General features: G+C 35.4%; 1 protein-coding gene across 3 annotated transcripts; it reads left to right on the top strand.

Annotated features, from left to right (window-relative positions):
* Positions 1–13,504: 13,504 nt before the first annotated feature.
* LOC132804275 (disease resistance protein RML1A-like) lies at positions 13,505–20,209 on the top strand. 3 transcript variants are annotated; one of them, XM_060818438.1, is made up of 8 exons: positions 13,505–13,685; positions 14,709–14,835; positions 15,086–15,589; positions 16,029–17,142; positions 17,292–17,603; positions 17,690–18,499; positions 18,593–19,500; positions 19,721–20,209. In XM_060818438.1, the coding sequence occupies exons 3-7, from the start codon at positions 15,099–15,101 to the stop codon at positions 19,292–19,294; spliced, it is 3,429 nt and encodes a 1,142-aa protein (XP_060674421.1). In that variant the 5' UTR covers positions 13,505–13,685; positions 14,709–14,835; positions 15,086–15,098; the 3' UTR covers positions 19,295–19,500; positions 19,721–20,209. The 3 variants fall into 3 exon arrangements, with proteins under 3 accessions (XP_060674421.1, XP_060674422.1, XP_060674420.1); XM_060818439.1 differs by lacking the exon at positions 14,709–14,835; XM_060818437.1 differs by lacking the exons at positions 13,505–13,685; positions 14,709–14,835 and having other exon boundaries at positions 19,725–20,209.
* Positions 20,210–20,647: the final 438 nt, after the last annotated feature.

The following is a 20,647-nucleotide window of genomic DNA, read 5'->3' as shown; positions in this document are numbered from 1 at the left end:
AACAATAATAATAATAATTATTATTATTATTACAAAAATATGATAAGAAAAATAGCAATAGAAGAATAAAAATAAAAGCATATATAGATTTATGTGGAAAATTCTTGACAGGAAAAAAGCACGGACAAATAGAGGTAAAACTTTTATTAAAAAGATTGACACAAGAGGTGAGCAAATAATGCGTCTAAAAACTCAATACAGCCAAAAAACTCCCAAAAACATAAATATATATTGTACGGAATAAACATAAAAACTGAACCAGTCCGTATAATAAATTTCACAAGATAAATTTCACCAAATGGGGCGCAATCCATGATATTCTGCCTCTCTCAATCTCTCCAAAACAACTGAGATCTTATTGACCATTTCGGTATTTACAAATCTTGTTAATCTTAGCTTAAGTTTCATTTTAACCACACCTAAAACATTTGCACCTCAGGGTTTAGACAACATTTTTCTTTCAAAAGTAGAATATTGCAAAAGTGTACAACAGAACTTGATTTGACTATTTTATATTGAGATTCAAATGGACCGTCAAATACTTATATATGCTTGACTTAAATATATTATCTCATATCTTCTTAAAGCTAATCTGGCTAATGAGAGAAGGTGTAAGGATATCGTTAACGTCTTGATTTTTCAATGTTTTGTTTATGTGTCAAATAAAAACGGATAACTTTTCAAGTGCTATTCTATATAAAGTTTATATAGATTTTAACTAGTGCTTGACATTGAGAATTTTGGTCCATGTATGATGTAGTGGGAAAATATTATATATTTGATTTAATGTATTTTATTTATAGAAAATATTATTTGTTAACATTTAAATTTAAATATTAGTTTTAGTTAGGAAACTAGGAGATATTATCTTGTTTATTTTTATTTATTAGTGGTTAGTCTAATAAGGTAATTATATTATTAGAAAATTAGAAGATCTTTTCCTTATTTTATTATTTTTGAATTATTTTTGTATTTTAATTTATTTCTTTTATGTCTTATGTTGCCTATACATAAATGACTTTGGATTGTAAAAGACAGTTGTCTATGAACAATAATATTTGAGTTTTCTCAATTTCTTATCAACAAGATTTTGAACATCTAATTGTGACATTCGTTAGCAACACAATAGATTTAGATTATCCTTGAATGTATTTGTGAAATTTAATGTCTTTTTACGCTTCCACGCTGCATCGATATATATTTGGCCTTTGGGAAATGATCCATACATAAAAACCAAGTTTCATTTCAGTAAAATCGACAGCAAAAGCCTAGGATTTTTCAAAATATGAATTTCAAGCAATGTTATAATGATGAACACAAAGTAAGAGTCACCAGTCTCACCATATCCATTATTTCACTTTCTTTCCTTTTGTACTAGTTAAACATAATTCATCCTTTAAAGGACAGGTCATGTGAACAAAATGCAGATCATCAATCTTTTGCAAAATCCTTTACTATGATCTTATACTGAATGCTTAATCCAACCTCAACTTGTAAAAGAAGCAACTTATTTGTATGAAACCTGACTGCAGTTGTCTAAATGAAGAGTAGGTATATAAAAATCAATGCCACTTTAAGTAGTGTTTCTGTCGGTGGTCACAAATATGTACGAACACTCCCACGTATTTTCTCTATTAAGTTTGTAGAGATATAAACTAAAATACTTGACGATGAGATTCAAATCTAAAAAATGACACCTTTTAGATAAGTAGTGAGAAATTGGGTCTATATGTAACAGTCCAGACCACCCGCATCAAGATATTGTCCGCTTTGGGTTCACCGGGTTCAGGCCCAAGGCCCTCCTAGCCCCAGCTACCTAGCCCCTCACGGTTTTGTTTCTGCCAGTCCCACTGGCAAAAGGCCTCTTGAAAGGAAAGGTATCCACACGCTTATAAGCCATGCTTCGTTCCCCTTTCCAACCGATGTGGGATCTCACAATCCTCCCCCCTGGCACACCGATCTAGGTACTGGCTCTGATACCATCTGTAATAGTCCAGTCCACCCGCATGAGATATTGTTCCATTTGGGCCTAGCCCGCACGGTTTTAAAAGGCCTCTCAGTGGTTAGGGGGAATCCTCTTACAACCCCTACCTGCCAGTCCCACTGGCCTGGGCCTCCCAGGCCCAACCGAGATATTGTCCGCTTTGTGGTATTCCAGGCCGTAGCCCCCCTCATGGTTTTACTTTCCCTCCCAGGAACGCGTCTTAATGGTTAGGGGTCCCACCCCTACACCTGCCAGTCCCACTGGCCCTGGGCTGTTACACTATATATATGGGCCTGGGAAATGGTCTTATAGGTTTTTAAATTGCCATTGGTCCTTTAGATTGTAGGATTCTTAGTTTAATGTGTTCCTTCTTTTTTCTTTCATATACCAGAAGTACTCAGCTCATGTGAAGGTTATCAAAATAGTTAATATTGTTGAGAGATGACACTTTTTCTGCGGTCATGTAGTTTAATTATATGATTGTTTAGTTTGTGTTTTATGTTGGTTTGTAACTATGTGTCTTTGATAGTATCTATGTATTACGTAGCCACTATATGTGTTATAGAAATCTAAAACTATTTCTATAATAAAGAAACTGAACAAAAAATACAAAAATTTACTGAGGTTTGGTCAAAATCAACCTATGTCCCTGTTGCTCAGGTGTTGAGCTTTCTGCGCTATGTAATTGTAGTGTTTACAAGCTGATGTAGGAGATTTCAATTAAACAAGAAAAATGAATTTACCATTCACAAACAACCAGCAAAGGAAGCTGCTAGAAACTCAACTTGGTCACTAAGCTATTTCATATGTTGAAGAAGATAAAACTGTCTACCTGAAAGGTGGCAAACTATTACATATATAAATCTAAAAATGAAAATGGTGCGTTTTAAACAATTATTCTAGAAAGATCAAAATGGTGTGTTTTTTATTTTGGTCACATGAACCTTGGCACATGCAACCTAACGACCATAAGATTTAAATTGGGTTTCATTTGTATGGTACTGTAGCACTCTGTTCTCATCTGTTTTAGCATATGTTACTGTTATGATGAAGTTGCTGCTGTTTTGAACTTGCTGTTGCTACTGCTGGTGGTATTGTGTTGCTGCTGGTGTTGTTGCTGGTGCTGCTGTATTGCTGCTGGTGCTGCTAGTGCTGTTGCTGGTGCTGCCGAGCTTGTTGTTGCTGCTGCCGAGCTTGCTGTGTTGCTGTCAAGCTACTGTTGCCGAGATACTATGTTGCTGCCGAGCTAAGTTGCTACCGAGTTGCCGAGCTATGCCGAGCTATGTTGCTGCATCTCCATCAACACCTTCCAATGTCAGGAAAGTCGTCCTCGAGTTGTAAAGAAAGAGTAGGAGAAGCATCTTGAGGAAGATATGGATGGAGATTGACAACGTTGAATACAGGAGAGATGTGGAGATCTTCAGGTAAATTAAGGTGATAAGCATTTGGCTCAACACATTTGGAGATGACAAAAGGACCAAGTTTGCAAGGTTTCAGCTTGTTGTATGTACCGGCAGGGAAACATTTCTTTCGCAGGTAAACCATGACTAAATCACCTTCAGTATAAGTTTTATGGTGATAATGGGCATCCGCAGTTGCCTTATATTTGAGGTTGACTTTCTCAATTTTATGTTGAATCTCCTTATGAAACTGGGCATAATTTTCAGCAAAGGTGGCAGCTCCTCGATGAGTTCATAGAGGGAGTGAAATGAGGTCAATGGTATTGTTAGGTATCTTTGTATACACAATGGAAAAAGGTTGAAGACCAGTGGAATGATTGACCATGCTATTATAGGTAAATTCAACCTGTGGAAGGAGATAGTCCCACTGTTTTGGTTTGTCTAAAGCTAGACTACGAAGCATGGTACCAAGTGTGTGGTTGACAACTTCGATCTGGCCATCGGTTTGGGGATGGTAAGGACTGCTATACTACAGCTTGGTATCAAATTTCTTCCATAAAACTTTCCAAAAGTGGCCGACAAATTTGACATCTCTATCGGAAGTGATGGTTTTTGGAATTCCATGTAAACGAACCACCTCCTGGAAGAATAAGTGAGCTACAAAGCTTGCGTCTGAGGCTTTCTTACAGGGAAGAAAGTGAGCCATTTTGGAGAAGCGATCAACGACTACAAAAATGGAATCAACTCATCTGACGGTCATTGGAAGGCCAAGGATGAAGTCCATGGAAAGATCCTCCCAAATTGTAATAGGAGTTGGCAGAGGAGTATACAAACTAGTGTTTTGGGTATACCCTTTGGCAATTGGCAGGTGGGACAACGTGCAACAAAAGAGGCTATTTGGGTAGTCATTTTAGGCCAAAAGAAACATTGGGTGATAGCCAATGTGGTCTTATCCCGTCCAGCATGTGCAGCCAAGCCACTCGAATGAAGATCATTCATTATGAACTCTCATAGTGATCTCTTAGGAATACACAATTGGTTTCCTTTAAAGAGATAGCCTTCTAGAATGTGATAATCATCCATGTTGTGGTGGAGTTGGCATTGCTCCCATATGAAAGAAAAATCTTCATCTTCAGCATACAATCCCTTGAGGTGGTTGAAATCTTGGAGGTTGAATTTCAAAATGGTGAGGAGTGAATACCTTCGGCTCAATGCATCAGCTACAGTATTACGATGTCTAGTTTTGTGGTTGAAGGTGTGGGTCATTGAGTTTTTTTTGTGAATTGAGATATTTAAAAGAGTGATGATCACTATGGAGGATGAAATCCTTTTAAATGAGGTAGTGTTGCCAATGATCAAAAGCACGAATGACAGCATAGAGCTTTTGTTCATAGGTGGACCATTTCTGCCATGCTAGACAAAATTTTTCACTAAAGAACTCAATTGGTCGACCTTTTTGAGTGAGCACAGCTCCAATTCTCACCTTAGATGCATCGGTGTCAACTTCAAACACTTTGTCAAAATTTGGCAACGCTAGGACTGGTGCATTGGTGAACTTATTCTTTAAAAGTTCAAAGCTGTCTTGTTGTGGTTGTCCCTATTTGAAATCATCCTTCGTAAGACTTGCTATTAATGGTGCAGCTATTTCACTAAAATTCTTAATAAACCTTCGATAGAAATTGGCAAACCCATGAAAACTTCTTAATTCGGTAACATTCTTGGGTGGAGGCCAATCAATTACGGCTTGTATCTTCTTAGGATTGGTATGGATTCCTTCCTTGCTGATAATGAAGCCAAGAAAAAGAAGTCGGTCAATAGCAAACTCACACTTGTGAATGCTAAGGTATAGCTTATTCTCCCTTAGCACTTGTAGAACCTTTCTTAGATGAGTTAAGTGGTTTTCTTTGGATTTGCTAAACACCAAAATATCATCAAAGTATACCACCACAAATTGGCCAATAAAAGGTTTGAGAATTTGGTTCATGAGTCTCATGAATGTACTTGAAGCATTGCAAAGGCCAAACGGCATCACTTGCCACTCATACAAGCCTTCTCGGGTTTTGAATGCGGTCTTCCACTCATCCCCTGGTCGGATTTTAATTTGGTGGTAACCACTTTTGAGGTCCAATCTGGAGAAGATGTTAGAGCCTTCAAGTTTGTCCAACACGTCTTCTAACTGTGGAATTGAGAACCTATATTTAATGATGATTTTGTTAATGGCTCGGCTATCCACACACATACGCCATGTTTTGTCTTTCTTTGGGACTAAGAGGGCTGGAACGGCACATGGACTAAGGCTTGGACGTACCAAGTTCTTTGACAATAGGTCATCTACTATACCTTGCAAGATTGCATGTTCTTTGGGGCTCATTTAGTAATGGGGCAAATTTGGAAGACTTGCACTAGGAAGTAAGTCAATATTATGTTGTAGATCACGGAGAGGAGGTAATTCATTTGGAAGTTTAGTTGGTGAGAGGTCACTATATTCTTCAAGGAGTGGTTGAATGGTTGATGGGATAGTAATGTTTTACTCTCTATCATCTCTACATCCTTAAGAATAAAGGCAATTAAAGCACGAGAGTGGTTGTATTGTGAGGAATCTTGTGTAGCACTAGGAGTGTTAAGTTGGCTCCACAAGTTTTGAGGTGGGTGTCTCAGCTTATCTCTGGAAGTTTTATGTGGACCTGTTCCTGGTGGGGTTGGTGGTAAGAGGACAATTTTCCCACTATGCCAAATGAATGAGTATGTGTGTTTGCCTCCCATTGTGCTGCACATTTCGGTCAAAAAGCCATGGTCTCCCCAATAGTACATGGCAAGCATCCATCCGAATTATGTCACACTCAATAGTATTAATATAATTGCTACCAATAGAAAATGTGACATTGCTTATTTTGGTTACCTGAATTTCAGAGTCTTGCTTAACCCAACCAATCTTGTAAGGTTCAGGATGAGGCTTAGTGGGTAATTGTAAAGCATTAACTAATGCTTTTGAAATAACATTCTCGATGCTGCCTCCATCTATAATAACTTCACACACTTTGCCATTTATGGTGCACTTGGTTTTGAAGAGTGTATGCTGTTGGGTAGATGTGAGCTTCTTGGCTGAATAGAGCATTTTCTGCAATATGCATATCACAGGCTCTCCACCAATGTCATCCCCACTAACCTCATCAATTGCTTCTACAAATTCAGCATCCATTTCATCCCCTTCATCACTAATTTCTTCCAATTCCTCATGCATATGCATCAATTTTCATTGAGGACACTCATTGGACCTATGTCCCAATTGATTGCATTTAAAACATTTGATTGGGTATGGCCATGCATAAGGATTCGCATTTGTGGGGTGATTGGATGGTCTTGGAGGTTGGTTATAATTGGGTTGGAATAATGGTGCTTTCCCTACAGCTTTGGTGTTCTGTTCGTGTTGTTGTTTGGAGTTGGTATGGGCAGGATATGAAGTGGAATTGGTTGATTTATGGTGTTGTTGATATGGTCTTGGTTTATCGAAGTAGAAGTCTGAGAGAGGTTTCCATTGGTGGGGAGGTTGGGTAGCTGAATCGAAGTCTGAGAGAGGTTTATCGAAGTAGAAGACTGATAGTTGCCTTTCTACTCTGTTTGCTAAATTCACAGCTGCATTAAGGTTAGCAATGGGGCTTAAATGGAGCTTCTCTCTAATTGGTTTTTGAAGCCCATGGATATATCGAGCCACTTGTTGATGTTCCGTCTCTTGCAAGTTATTATGGGAGCTCAAACGAAAGAATTCAGTAGTGTAGTCATTCACAGTTCTATTACCTTGGTGGCAACTATGGTACTGTTTATAGAGCAATTGGTCATAATCCTCTAGTAAGAACCATGCCTGAGCAATTGCTTCATTCGATGCCAAGATCTAACAGATTCCTTTCCTTCTTTCCTTCTATTGGCTTGCAATTACTCCCACCAAGCAGAAGCACCTCCCTTAAGCTTATAAGCCACCAATTTGACTTGTTGTGCTTCAGTGATATTCTAAGAATGACTCAACATTTTGAATCCAATCTAGGAAGCTTTCTATATCACTTTGGCCATCAAACATAGGCAGATCAATTTTGATTTTATAATCTGCATCTCGATGTTGATTGTACCTGGGTGGAGCTCCTGGCTGTCCAAAATGGTGGTTAAGGAAGGGATCTCCAAGCCTACGTCGTGGTTGGTCAAAGAGAGTTTCCTCAATGTCATTGTCTGAGTCGGTGTTCGGCAATGGAAGCTGGTTGGGGTAAAAATTTCACGAAGAGTGAGGTGGTGGTGGTGGATCTGTTGCCAAGGGATAATCTGGTCGTGGCTGGGTGTTTTGGGTCCAAATTGGTGCCGGTGGGTGGCGAGCTAACTCTCGCTCTCTCGATCCAGCAACCGGTGGTGTTAAAGGTGGTGGTGAGGTTTGTTGAAGCAAGGATTGTTGGATGACTAAGGCAAGATTCTCGATCTGCTGCTCCACACCTCGGATGGCTGCCAAAATGGCCTGCGTACCTTGGTCTTCTCCATTGGTACGGCTGCTCCCTTCATTAGAATTGGCCATAAGAGTATTCCCGGCGATCTCTGAGCTCTGATACCAATTTGATGTAGGAGCTTTCAATTAAACAAGAAAAATGAATTTACCATTCACAAACGACCAGCAAAGGAAGCTGCTGGAAACTCAGCTTGGTCACCAAGCTATTTCATATGTTGAAGAAGATAAAATGTTAATCACAAGCTTCTTCTCCTACCTCATGTAATAATATCTCTTTGAGATGTCCAAGTCTGAAAATCTTATGAGGGAAATTGATTGCCATCTGAATTTGTACTTGTATATTATAGTTTTACTTTTTTATCTAAATGAAAGTATATTAAATATTTTAAAACTGTGGAAAAAAAATCAATGCAAAGTTTTCGTTTTGCGCATGGAAATTAATATATTGATGCACAGAAGCAACTAGAAAATATTTGCAAAGCAATTTCTGTTTCTGGAAGGTTCTTAAATTGTTCTTGCAGCTAGAAGATAAGATTAAAATAAGAAGAAAAAAAAAAAACTCTTTGTGTACATGGTGGTATTTATGGGAAATATGCATGTGGTGACTAACAGGCAAAAAACAAGCATGATTTAAACCAAAAAAAAAAAATTAATAATAATAATAATAATTTCTCTTTTATTTAAATGGTTAGCTTCTCCGTCTGTTTCTATCTCTGTTTTTGTTTTGCTTATTTTTGTATACTAATTTTCATGGGGCTTTTCTTATGTACACTCTTGGATCCATGGTGATGATCTTTATCATCTTCATGTTTCAATATCTCCAAAGATTTTAGCTCTTGTTTCCATCTGCCTCGTGTCACATGCAAAACCCTTTCCGGTTCGAACTGTTTAATGGGAAATTGCCCTAAAAATGTAATGTTCCAAGGCAGGGACTTTTAGTTTTTCCCCAACAGTGTCTGTAATTTAAGAAAATTTGAGATGATAAGCTATGGCGCAGGCTGATCTGAACAAACAATTTTGTCCGCAAGAACATTATAAAAATCATATTCATACAGACAATCACCATTGATAGTTTTGATATTGAGCTTACAGCAGATACAAAGTCGCATATTGGGCTCAACTTTTTTTTCTGATCATGAACAATGCAGAAAGCCAAACCCAAGAAGTCCTCACTGTTCCAATATGGAGGAAGCATAAATTAGGCTTTTTAAACTTCCATTGATCTTTTAGAGTGTGGGAGTCTAATTTATTCCATATGTTCTTTTTTTTTCTTCCATAGAGGAAGCATAAATTAGGCTTTTTAAACTTCCATCGATCTTTTAAAGCTAATTTATTATATATGTTTTTCTTTCTTTCTTTTTTTTTTTTCTTTTTTTTCTCCTTCCATATATGCTGGAGTCAGTTTTCTATGGAAAGAAAGTCTAAAATAAAGCAGGCCATAATCAGAAACAGATAGCTAAAATCTAAATCACAGGGCATCCCTACAGTCTGGACATCCCCTAAAGGATAAAAACTCTCAAAGCTATAATATTGTTAAAAAAAAATAAAATGAAAATAAGAACACGTCTGTCCAGCCAAAAGCCATACAAACTGCTCAAACAAGCTAAAGATGGACTCCCTAAAGAGGGCATGAAAAATAAAAAATAGAAAAGAGAATACCCACTGGCCTCATTAAAACCCATGAAGTAAAAGCCCAGTGAGAAAACCTTGATGGGAAAAACAGTAACAGTAATACAAGACACCAAAAAATACCAGTAACAAAATTATGAGAAACATAATCTCCTATCACCCCAGATGTCATTAACATGATGATGGAAACAAATCAGAGGAAGCTGAAAAGACCAATGTTCCATCGATGAAGAAGTAGCCATTTTTTGACAAACCATCAGCCACCATATTTCCCTCACGATAGATATGAGTCAATTTGAAAGCAATTGCTTTAAGAAAATCAAGACAAACAGACCATTGGCTATATAAACTCCGACGACCTTGCAAAGAAAAACTCCGAAGTAACTGCACAACATATGAAGAATCACTTTCAAGCTTAGCATACTTCACAACTAAAATAACATCCTGAATCTGAGCTCAAAAGCAAAAGCAGAAAGAACAAGAGACAAAAAACACCAATATATACATGAAAAACAAAATACTTTTCACAACAAATAATAATAATAATACCAAGTTCATTACTGCATTGCAAAAAGATGACTCCAAGAAAAAGGTCATGTAGCAAAATATAGATCATCAAAATTCTGCAAACTTGTGTTATCTAGCTTATACAGTTTATTACTTTTTCTTAAGAATTTGTAATTTTTTTGAGCAAAAACTAGTTGTCTTGCAAATCTTTTGTTTGAATCCTAAACCTAACAAAAGCTGAAATCACATGAGTTGTAAAATTGATGGGCTGAGAGGAAAGTTAAGTCTGAGCCACTTGTTCTTCTGTGTCTAGGAGAAATTTAAGTGAGTTTATACAATAGTATTACCAACTTCATTTCTACTACTTCAGGGCAATCCATGATATTCTGCCTCTCTCAATCTCTCCAAAACAACTGAGATCTTATTGACCATTTCGGTATTTACAAATCTTGTTAATCTTAGCTCAAGGTTCATTTTAACCGCACCTAAAACATCCGCACCTCATGGTTGGACAACACTTTTCTTTCAAAAGTAGAGTATTGCAAAAGTGTACAATAGAACTTGATTTGACTATTATATATTGAGATTCACATGGAACGCCAAATACTTACATATACTTGGCTTAAACATATTATCTCTGATCTTCTTAAAGCTAATCTGGCTAGTGAGAGAAGGGGTATGGATATCGTTAAAGTCTTGATTTTTCAATGTTTTGTTTATGTGTCAACTAAAAAAGGATAACTTTTCTAGTGCAATTCTATATAAAGTTTGTACAGATTTTATCTAGTGCTTGACATTGAGAAATTTGGTCCATGTATGATGTAGTGGGAAAATATTATACATTTGATTTAATGTATTTTATTATAGAAAATATTATTTGTTAACCTTTAAATTTAAATATTAGTTTTAGTTAGGAAATTAACTAGGAGATATTATCTTATTTATTTTTATGTATTAGTGGTTAGTCTAACAAGGAAGTTAGATTATTAGAAAATTAGAAGATCTTTTCCATATTTTATTATTTTTGAATTATTTTAGTATTTTAATTTATTTCTTTTATGTTTTATGTTGCCTATACATAAATGACTTTGGATTGTAAAAGACAGTTGTCTATGAACAATAATATTTGAGTTTTCTCAATTTTTATCAACAAGATTTTGAAATTTGAACATCTAATTGTGGCATTCGTTAGCAAAACAATAGATTTAGATTATCCTTGAATGTATTTGTGAGATATAATGTCTTTTTACGCTTCCACGCTGCATCGATATATATGGCCTTTGGGAAATGATCCATACTTAAAAACCAAGTTTCATTTCAGTAAGATCGACAGCAAAAGCCTAGGATTTTTCAAAATATGAATTTCAAGCATGTTATAAGGATGAGCACATAGTAACAGTCACCAGTCTCACGATATCCATTATTTCACTTTCTTTCCTTTTGTACTAGTTAAGCATAATTCATCCTTTAAAGGACAGGTTATGTGAACAAAAAGCAGATCATCAATCCTCTGCAAAATCCTTTACTATGATCTTATACTGAATGCTTGATCCAACCTCAACTCGCAAAAGAAGCGAATTATTTGTATGAAACTTGACTGCAGTTGTCTAAATGAAGAGCAGGTATACAAAAATCAATGCCACTTTAACTTTAAGTAGTGTTTCTGTCGGTGGTCAGGAATATGTACGAACACTCCCAAGTATTTTCTATATAAGTTTGTATAGACATAATCTAAAATGCTTGACGGTGAGACTGAAATCTGAAAAATGGCACCTTTTAGATAAGTAGTGAGATATTGGGTCTATATATATGGGCCTGGGAAATGGTCCTATAGGTTTTTAAATTTCCATTGGTCCTTCGGATTGTGGGATTCTTAGTTTATTCATTAATGTGTTCCTTCTTTTTTCTTTCATATACCAGATGTACTCAGTTCATGTGAAGGTTATCAAAACAGTTAATATTGTTGAGAGATGACACTTTTGCTGCTGTCATGTAGTTTAATTTTATGATCGTTTAGTTTGTGTAACTATCTTGCTGGTTTGTAACTATGTGTCTTTGATAGTATCTATGTATTAGGTAGCCAATATATGTGTTGTAGAAATCTGAAACTATTTCTATAATAAAGAAACTGAACAAAAAACATATAAATTTACGGGGTTCGGTCAAAATCGACCTACGTCCTCGTTGCTCAGGTAGTGAGTTTTCTGCACTACATAAATGCAGTGTTTACAAGCTTAATCACAGACCATCAATGGTCGAATCATACAAGAATACCCGAAGCAAGATCCAAGATTCCAATACACCCACATCTCCATTGAGATCTCTCTCAAACCCACGTTGAGAATACAAAGAAACAAGAAAGAATGGCTTTCAGAAACTCAAGGGACTCACTTCGCACAAAGCTTTCTCTGGGGTTGTTTTCAAGCTTTTTCACTCTGTTAAAGAAGAAGACTAATATACATATATAGCCCAAAAACGGTGCGTTCAACTAACTTCCTTTAACAACTTCCACGTGGCAAGCATCAAGAGGCAATTATAAACATGTAAGAAGACCTTTCTGTCCCTCATTGTTGTTGCAGTAAAATGATGCCGTTCTGGACCTGCAAAATTCCTCTTCTTTCTTCTCTGTTGAACAGCTTATAAACACATATAAAGCTGACCAGATTTGAGGATTATTTTTCTCACAATATGGCTTAGCATGTGGCAACATGGTTGCTTCAGTTTGGGTGGGATTAGGTGAAAAATTACTATTAAAAAGTGTTCACACATATATATATTTTGCTATCAGATGAATGAAACAGACAGCTGGTTTTTCCTCTGTTTTTTTTTTTTTTGGGTGTTTGCATCTCCTTTCTAAGTGTTTTTGCTCTCAAAAAACCAACAAATATTAAGAGGTAGGCTCTGTGGCCCATGAGAAAGAAGAAAATCCTAATTTATAGAGTGTATGGATACTAATAACGTTAGTAGAAATCTGAAATTATTTGGGGATAAAAAGTTTTATCTTATTTGAAAAATTTTTTTTAAAAAAAAATTTTATGAAACTTAACGGAAAATATGAAAACCTAAAAAAGTAAAATTTATTCGTTCAAAAAATAAATCATTTAAAAATTTTCTGATGAATTAATTTTATTTATTTTTTAAATATAATTTTATAATTTAATTTTAATATATAAATTTATTTAATTATTTATAAGTATTATATTCTTTGTTAACTACCAAATATTTTAAAACGAATATGGTTTCTGTCCGGAGGCGGCTGATTTCGTCGTCGGTGAGAGAATTGTAAAGGAGCCTAGATAACAAAAGCCCAAATAAGAACACCAATAATGCAAGGCAAAGCCCAATACAAGAGCACCAAAATTCTCAGCCCAATACTCTAGCAACTTCAGAAATTATCTAGAACTGCCGATAATTCTTATCCATATCTCCCTGGACAACGTGCAGGAAGCTTCTTTTTATTCATTTTATTATTCTTATCACTTTGCTGTAGGATCCCTATGAAGATATATAGGAATAAACACTGAAGATTGAGACGTCCATTCCTACATTGCGGTGCAAAATACCTTTCTCTGTTTTCAAGGTTTTAAATATCGTTTTAAATATCAGACAATTCATACTTTCCCTTCTATCAAACAGATAACACTAATTCAAACCCAGTCAAGCATATTTCGTGATTGCTTAGGTAAATCATTTTAAACTCGTTTCTTTTCTTTGCAAATTAATTTGTAGAAGTTAATATATTTTGTTTACAATATGCTACAGAGTATTTAAATTATATTAATTTATAAACTAAATTTACAAATTATAAGGTAATTTCTTAAGGAAAAATTTTATTTTCTTTTACTTGAACTTATTTGTTAAGAAAAGTATTTTGTTAGAATTTTCATGTATATATTGGTGGATTTTGTTTATCCACAATTTGGCGAGTCTTTTTTAGTTTCAGGCTATGATGAATCTGTGTCTGAGCCACTGCAGACACCAAAACACATACTTCCCAGGAAAACTTTTCTCTTCGCCTCGTCTCTCTTTTTTTTTTTTTTTTTTTTTTTTGGGGCCTTTTCCTTCCTTATCATGGCATTAGAATGCCCTGTTTTTGTGGTTTCAGCATGAATTTCTCTAACCAATATAATATAACATATGTACTTTTTTTTTTTTTTCTTTCTGGGCAAATAATATAATATGTGTATTTGAAAGTATTAGCTCTTAGTAATATAAAATCCTAAACTTTATGCTGACTCGTTGACGCAGTTGTAACTCACAAGTATAGCATTTTTACCATAAAAGCCAAACCAAAGAAAGTACGTTTAAATTTGCAGGAAACAACCCAAAAATTTGTACGTGTAAATTTGCAGGAAACAACCGAGAAATTTCTCGGTTTACCATGTCAGTCCTCCGAACACCCCAAATTGATAACCCCATGGTAAATAAATATTAAATACAAGCCAACTTCAAAATGACTTAATTAACCAAAGTTTGAAAAATCTTATGAAATGATTAGGTGAGAGGAAAGTAAAAGTGAGTTAAAAAAAAAATAATAATAAGGGGATTAAATGAGTCACCAGGCTTTTTTTTCTTTTTTTTCTTTTTTCTTTCATAAAATATGGAACAATAGGTTCATTAAGGAAACAAAATATATACTTAATTTTGTTAATTAGAAAATATTGTTAAAAATACATTAATGGATTTGTTTTTTCGAGGTGTCCAGTTTCCAGAAAATTATTTGGAGACACGTGATGAAAGATTCGCTACGGTGGGCTGATCTTTTCAGTTTATTATAATCATAACCGCTTGACAGAGACAACACTGCGCGTAAAGTAGGTGGTACAGAGAGCGTAATTTCCAACCCTTTTATTTTTATTTTTAAGTTAACCAAGGGGAAGAGTGTTTAATATATTATATATATATATATATATATAAAAGTGCAATCGTATTTTGATCACCCTGCGTTACCCTTCTTCACTGAGAGAGTTTCTGGGTCTGGCATCTCTGAATGTATGTTATATATTCAAAAGCTAGCTAAATAGGACAAAGCTTTAATTTCATTTTCACCGATTAATTGCTCTTTTACTGGTGGATTTGCAGGTTATATTGTAAAATGGTTTCTACTTCTTTTTCTTCGGCAAACCCCCCTCACAAACAATTCGATGTGTTTCTGAGTTTCAGAGGCGAGGACACCCGCGATGGATTTGCTAGCTATCTTTATGGTGCTTTATCTGCAAAGAGTATCTCAACTTTCATGGATGATCATAAACTTGAGAGAGGCCATGAAATTTCTCCCACACTTGACAAAGCTATCAAGAAATCCAAGATTTTAGTAGTCGTTCTTTCAGAAAACTATGCTTCCTCCACATGGTGTTTGGAGGAACTGGTGAAAATACTTGAATGCAAGAGAAACAATGGACAGACTGTTATGCCAGTCTTTTATGGCATAGATCCATCGGTTGTACGAAAGCAGAATGGGAGTTATGGAATTGCATTTAATGAACTCGAAGAACGTTTCAGAGACAGAATAGAAAAGGTGCACCAATGGAGGGCTGCTTTAACAGAAGTTTCTAATCTACGTGGGTGGGATTCAAAGAATTACAGGTAATTTATTACTAACGGTTATTAATAGATTTCAAAATTTTCTTAATATATCGGCAGCTAGCACTTTGGATCCTGTTTGAAGAGCTCATATTTTGCTTATGTCTAAGTTTTTCATGATTTTACCTGCAGAAAAAAAAAGGGAAAAACAAATTATTTTTTAGTACAATTTTTAAATGATTGACAAAGGATCGATAAATTGATAAATTCCATTTTAATAAAATATTGAGACTATGAAATAGTATATAATAACAACAATGAAAATTAATAAGTGACTAAATTAATAAATCTACTTTCATTTTTAAACGGGCCGGTAACAACCAAAACAAACATACAATAGTGTTAAAATTGCTCCAGTGTCCTTTTATTTTAGTTTTGTCTTTTTATACCTAACTTTTTATATCCTATTTGTCGAACATTATTTATTTATTTATTTTTGTAGGCCTGAGTGTAAGTTAGTTCAAAAAGTTGTTGAAGATATTTTAAAAGAATTGCCTAAATATCGATCATCATTTGAGCATTCAAAGGAGTTGCTTTTTGGAATTGAAAAAAATATTAAGGAAGTTGAATCACGATTATCCATTGGCCCAAAAGATGTTCGCATTATAGGTATTTGGGGTATGGGGGGAATCGGTAAAACCACCCTTGCTACCATTGTATTTGAAAAACTATCTGATGAGTTCGAAGGTTGCTGCTTTCTTCCGAATGTCAGAGGACAACATGCAAGAAATGGATTAGATCATTTGAGAAGGAAACTTCTATCTAATTTACTAGATGATGAAGATATTTTAACGATGGATACCCTAGTTGGAGCGTCATCTTTTATTCTTGACAGGCTTCGACGTAAAAAGGTGCTCATTGTTCTAGATGATGTGGATAGTTCTATCCTATTAGATGCTTTAGTTCGAGAAAATCACCAACTTGCTCCTGGAAGCAGAATCATTGTTACATCTAGAAATAGGCAAGTGCTTAAGGGAGTATCCGATGATATTTACAAGGTTCAGAGGTTAAATTCCTTTGAATCTTTCCACCTCTTCTGTTTGCATGCTTTTAAGTCTGATCCTCCGGCAATTGATGATCAAAAAATGATATCAGAAGTGATAAGTTATGAGTATGGAAATCCATTAGCTCTTAAGGTATTGGGCTTTTCCCTTCACTCCAGAAATAAAGAAGAATGGGAAAGTGCACTGAAGAAGCTGAAAAGATTTTCAAACCCAGATATTCAAGATGTGTTGAGAATCAGTTATGAGCAACTAGATGATAAAGGGATGAAGGATACATTTCTAGACATTGCTTGCATCTTTGATTCATCTTTTGCTAGAGATTATGCAGAAAGCATATTAGTTGATAATCCTTATGTGAAAATAGATATTACTGGTCTACTTGATAAGTCTTTAATTGAAAATAGTGAAGTTCTTAAGGACAATGAACTATTGATGAATGATTTGATACGTCAAATGGGTCGGCAAATTGCTCGTGATGAAGATGAACAACCTGGTAATCGTTGTAGGTTGTGTGATGCCAAGGATGCTTGCTACGTACTGGAAAATAAAACGGTAAGTAGAAATGCATTATTAATTCTTCTTATCGAAAAAACATGAAACGCAACCATTTCCACCAGACATATTAGGTGTCTGTACCAAGTTCTTAACAAATTTCCATTTGTATCCTTGTCTATAATATTAATGTTCGTTTTAAAATGCAGGGCACTGCTGCAATTGAAGTTATATCATTCAACATGTCAGAAATCACACAAAATGTAAGAGTGTGCCGTTCAGCCTTCTCAAATATGTGCAACCTACGAATTCTCAAAGTTTATTGTGACAATATTGGTGGCTATGGGTTTAAGCTGTCCATTCCTAATGGTCTTGATTCTTATCTTTCTGATAAGCTAAGATATTTATGGTGGGATTTATATCCTTTGAAATCATTGCCATCAAAATTTAATCCAGAGAATCTTGTTGAACTTGCACTTCGTGGCAGCCATCTTGAAAACCTTTGGAATTATAAAGTTCAGGTATGCTTAATTTAATTATATTGTATTAGATGATAAGTACATGCATACAGAGTAAATGTAATTCCTTTTCTCCCTCCTTTATACAGTCTCTCCCAATGTTAAGAAGGATTGATCTGAGTTATTCCAAGTTTCTCACTCGACTACCAGATTTGTCACGGAGTCCGAATCTGGAAAGATTAAATCTTGAAGGCTGTACAAGCTTGGTTGAGCTTCTTTCACCAATTCAAAATCTTGACAAGCTTGCTTATCTAAATTTGAATGGTTGCACCAAACTTAAAAATATGAAAGGTACATCAAGGAGCACAGGGTACTTGGATTTTATTCTGCATGGAGGCATTAAAAATCTTTTGAAAAACATTTGTCAGCCGAGTCTCACATCTCAGGCCCACATTCCTCAAAAGTTCCAAGTGAATTTAACATGTTTAATTTTGAGTGGGACAGCAATAGAAGAAGTGGACCCATCAATTGGGTATCTCCCAGGTCTTGTTCAATTAGATATGAGTTATTGCACCAGACTTAAAAGTCTTCCAACCAGCATTTGTAATTTGAAATCTCTTGAGATGTTAAGCCTCGCCTTCTGTTCGAAACTTGAAATATTGCCTCCCCTTCCATCTACTCTGCTCCACTTGGGGCTATACTGTTGTGAAAGCTTGAAATCTTTATCAGAGCTTCCATCATTATGCTTTAGTCTGTCTGTAAATTACTGCAAGACATTGGAGAAAATATCGACTTGGAGGGCTCCACTATTACACAATATGAAAATCATTAACTTTAATTTTTTCTGTGGACATATTGACTTTTATGGTTGTGAAAAATTGGATCAGAATACACGCAACAGCATACTCGTCGATCGTGCCGTACTTAAAATTCTGTTCCGTATGAAGTTTGGGATGACTGTATGTCCATTTACCTTCCTTTTCTGTTTAACAGGATATGAGATGTTTATAATTTTTCAGCAAGTTGATTAATTTCTCATATTCATGATGCAGGGCCCAAATTCTCATGATTTTCGATATCCAGGAGATGAAATTCCAAAGTGGTTTAACTATCAAACTTGTGGGACTTCAATCAAAATTATGCTTTGCCCAAATTGGAATAATGCCAACTTCTTGGGTTTGGCTTTCTGCATTGTTCTTGATCAAAATAAAACTGACCCCAATATATCTCTTTGTATCAATTGCAAACTCAATTTCAAAACCATGGATGATGATCATCTGCATGAATATCATGATTCTAGGGCTCTTCTGGAAAGGAAGGTTAGTTCAGATCACCTGCTCATGTGGTACGTTGCAAAGCTCGCTTTGCAAAGATCAGAAAAAATGGTTGGACTAAATTGGCCATCTACTTGTAGAACTGAGGCTTCTTTCCATGTCTTGCCTTGCTACTATGATTGCATAGAATTGAGATATGTCAAAAACTTGGGAAGTGAGTATGGCCAGATTAAGAAGTTTGGTATTCGCTTTGTATATATGGCAGATACAGCGAGGTTTGATGCAGAAACTAAAAGTGGAAATATAAGACACTATGATGAATATTGTGAATCAAGTGGAAGTGAAGCTAAAAGAAAAAATGAGAGCTACTTTGATGAATATTGTGGCTTTCATGGTGAAGAAGATGTTGAATGGCATCCGACCATTAAATCTAAGAGACTGAAGGTTATCCTACCATTATCTAAGAGACGGAAGGTTTAAGTATGTCACTGTTTGCAAGTTGCAGAACAATTGGATGCTCACAAACCAAAGAATACAACAATTCCAAGATGCAGCTAAGAGAGATGCTTTAGCGATGAATATGATCATGAAACCAGTTAATCTAAAGTTGTTAGCTCTGATGAACGAGGAAGAAAATCCCAAATGCTAATTCAAAGACAACGAAGCATATTCTGTGATTGCTTTAGGTAAACCAGTTTAAAATGATTTATTTTCTTTGCAACTTAATTTGTAGAAGTTAAAAAACTCTGTTTACAACGTGCACACGTTACACGCAGAGGGGGGGAAAAAATAAAAAAAAGAATGTAATTGTTACAATAAGTATTTTAATGGATTTTTCATGCATATATTATATTGTTCATTTTGTTTAACCACAATCTGGCATGTCAATTTTTCTTTTCTGGCTAGGAAGGTACTGTGTGACCTATGCAGACAATCTTTAGCTTCAGATGAATGGTCTTGTATCTTGGAAAGGTTCTCTGTTCCTCTTCCGAAGAGTCATCTGTCAGTCGCACAAAAGACCTTTTCTTTGTAAAATATGGTGGGGGACACTTTATATCTTGACTTATTTCACTTTGACTGGTTTTTTTAATGGTTGTGAAAGCATGGAATGTTTTTGGTTTTTGAAGCAAATGGATTCTAATATTTGGTAAGCAAGTTTTGTGGCTTCATTTTCAAGTTTTTCTTATGTGCCAAATAAAAAGTTAAAGTATTTTTTTCCATAGCAATGCCAAGGTGCGGTGCTTATGGTCATTTCTGGGGAAGTTAAGCTGTATTTGTTCTACAACTTTTGTTACTAATAGTACCAAATAAGCAGAAGTAGGAAAAACTATAATCTTATCTGTGATTCATGTCTGTATATTACCTGATTTAGTAATAGATTGCTATGTTGCATTTTATTAGTAATGGGCTCCAACAAAGCGTTTGTTGTAGTTGGTTGATATGGGTCTCTCATCTGGAAGCTATGTCGCTGTCTTTAATTATTATTATTATGTATGAATCCACCAAGTGTTTTTCTATATATAGTTTTTACAGGTTTTAACTAATGCTTGACAGAGATTCAAATCTAAAGCATGACACTGAATATGGAGTGAGCGGTCCTATCCTATAGGCTTTTAAACATCCCTTAATCTTTCAGATTGTGGGATTTTGTTATTCCTTGTTTTCCTTCTTGTTTCTTTTATATCCTAGAAGTTCTCAGTTTCCCAAGGAAAGAATGCGTTAGATAACAGGCCCCTTAATAAACGCCAAGTCCATTATTACAAGATCTTCAAAAAGGCCTCAGATTCTTCAAAATTTGCCTGGGAAACATGCTATAAGGATGAGGACATTTAA

Source organism: Ziziphus jujuba, chromosome 6 (genome assembly GCF_031755915.1).
Source record: "Ziziphus jujuba cultivar Dongzao chromosome 6, ASM3175591v1".
Lineage (NCBI taxonomy): Eukaryota > Viridiplantae > Streptophyta > Magnoliopsida > Rosales > Rhamnaceae > Ziziphus > Ziziphus jujuba.
This window is presented reverse-complemented; position numbering and strand designations above follow the sequence as displayed.

Bases quoted from the DNA above. Each gene is read 5' to 3' on its own strand.
- LOC132804275 (XM_060818439.1), top strand. From the start codon at position 15,099: ATGGTTTCTACTTCTTTTTCTTCGGCAAACCCCCCTCACAAACAATTC. The intron at 15,590-16,028 runs GTAATTTATTAC...TTATTTTTGTAG, and splicing joins TGGGATTCAAAGAATTACAG to GCCTGAGTGTAAGTTAGTTC. The intron at 18,500-18,592 runs GTATGTCCATTT...TTCATGATGCAG, and splicing joins GTATGAAGTTTGGGATGACT to GGCCCAAATTCTCATGATTT.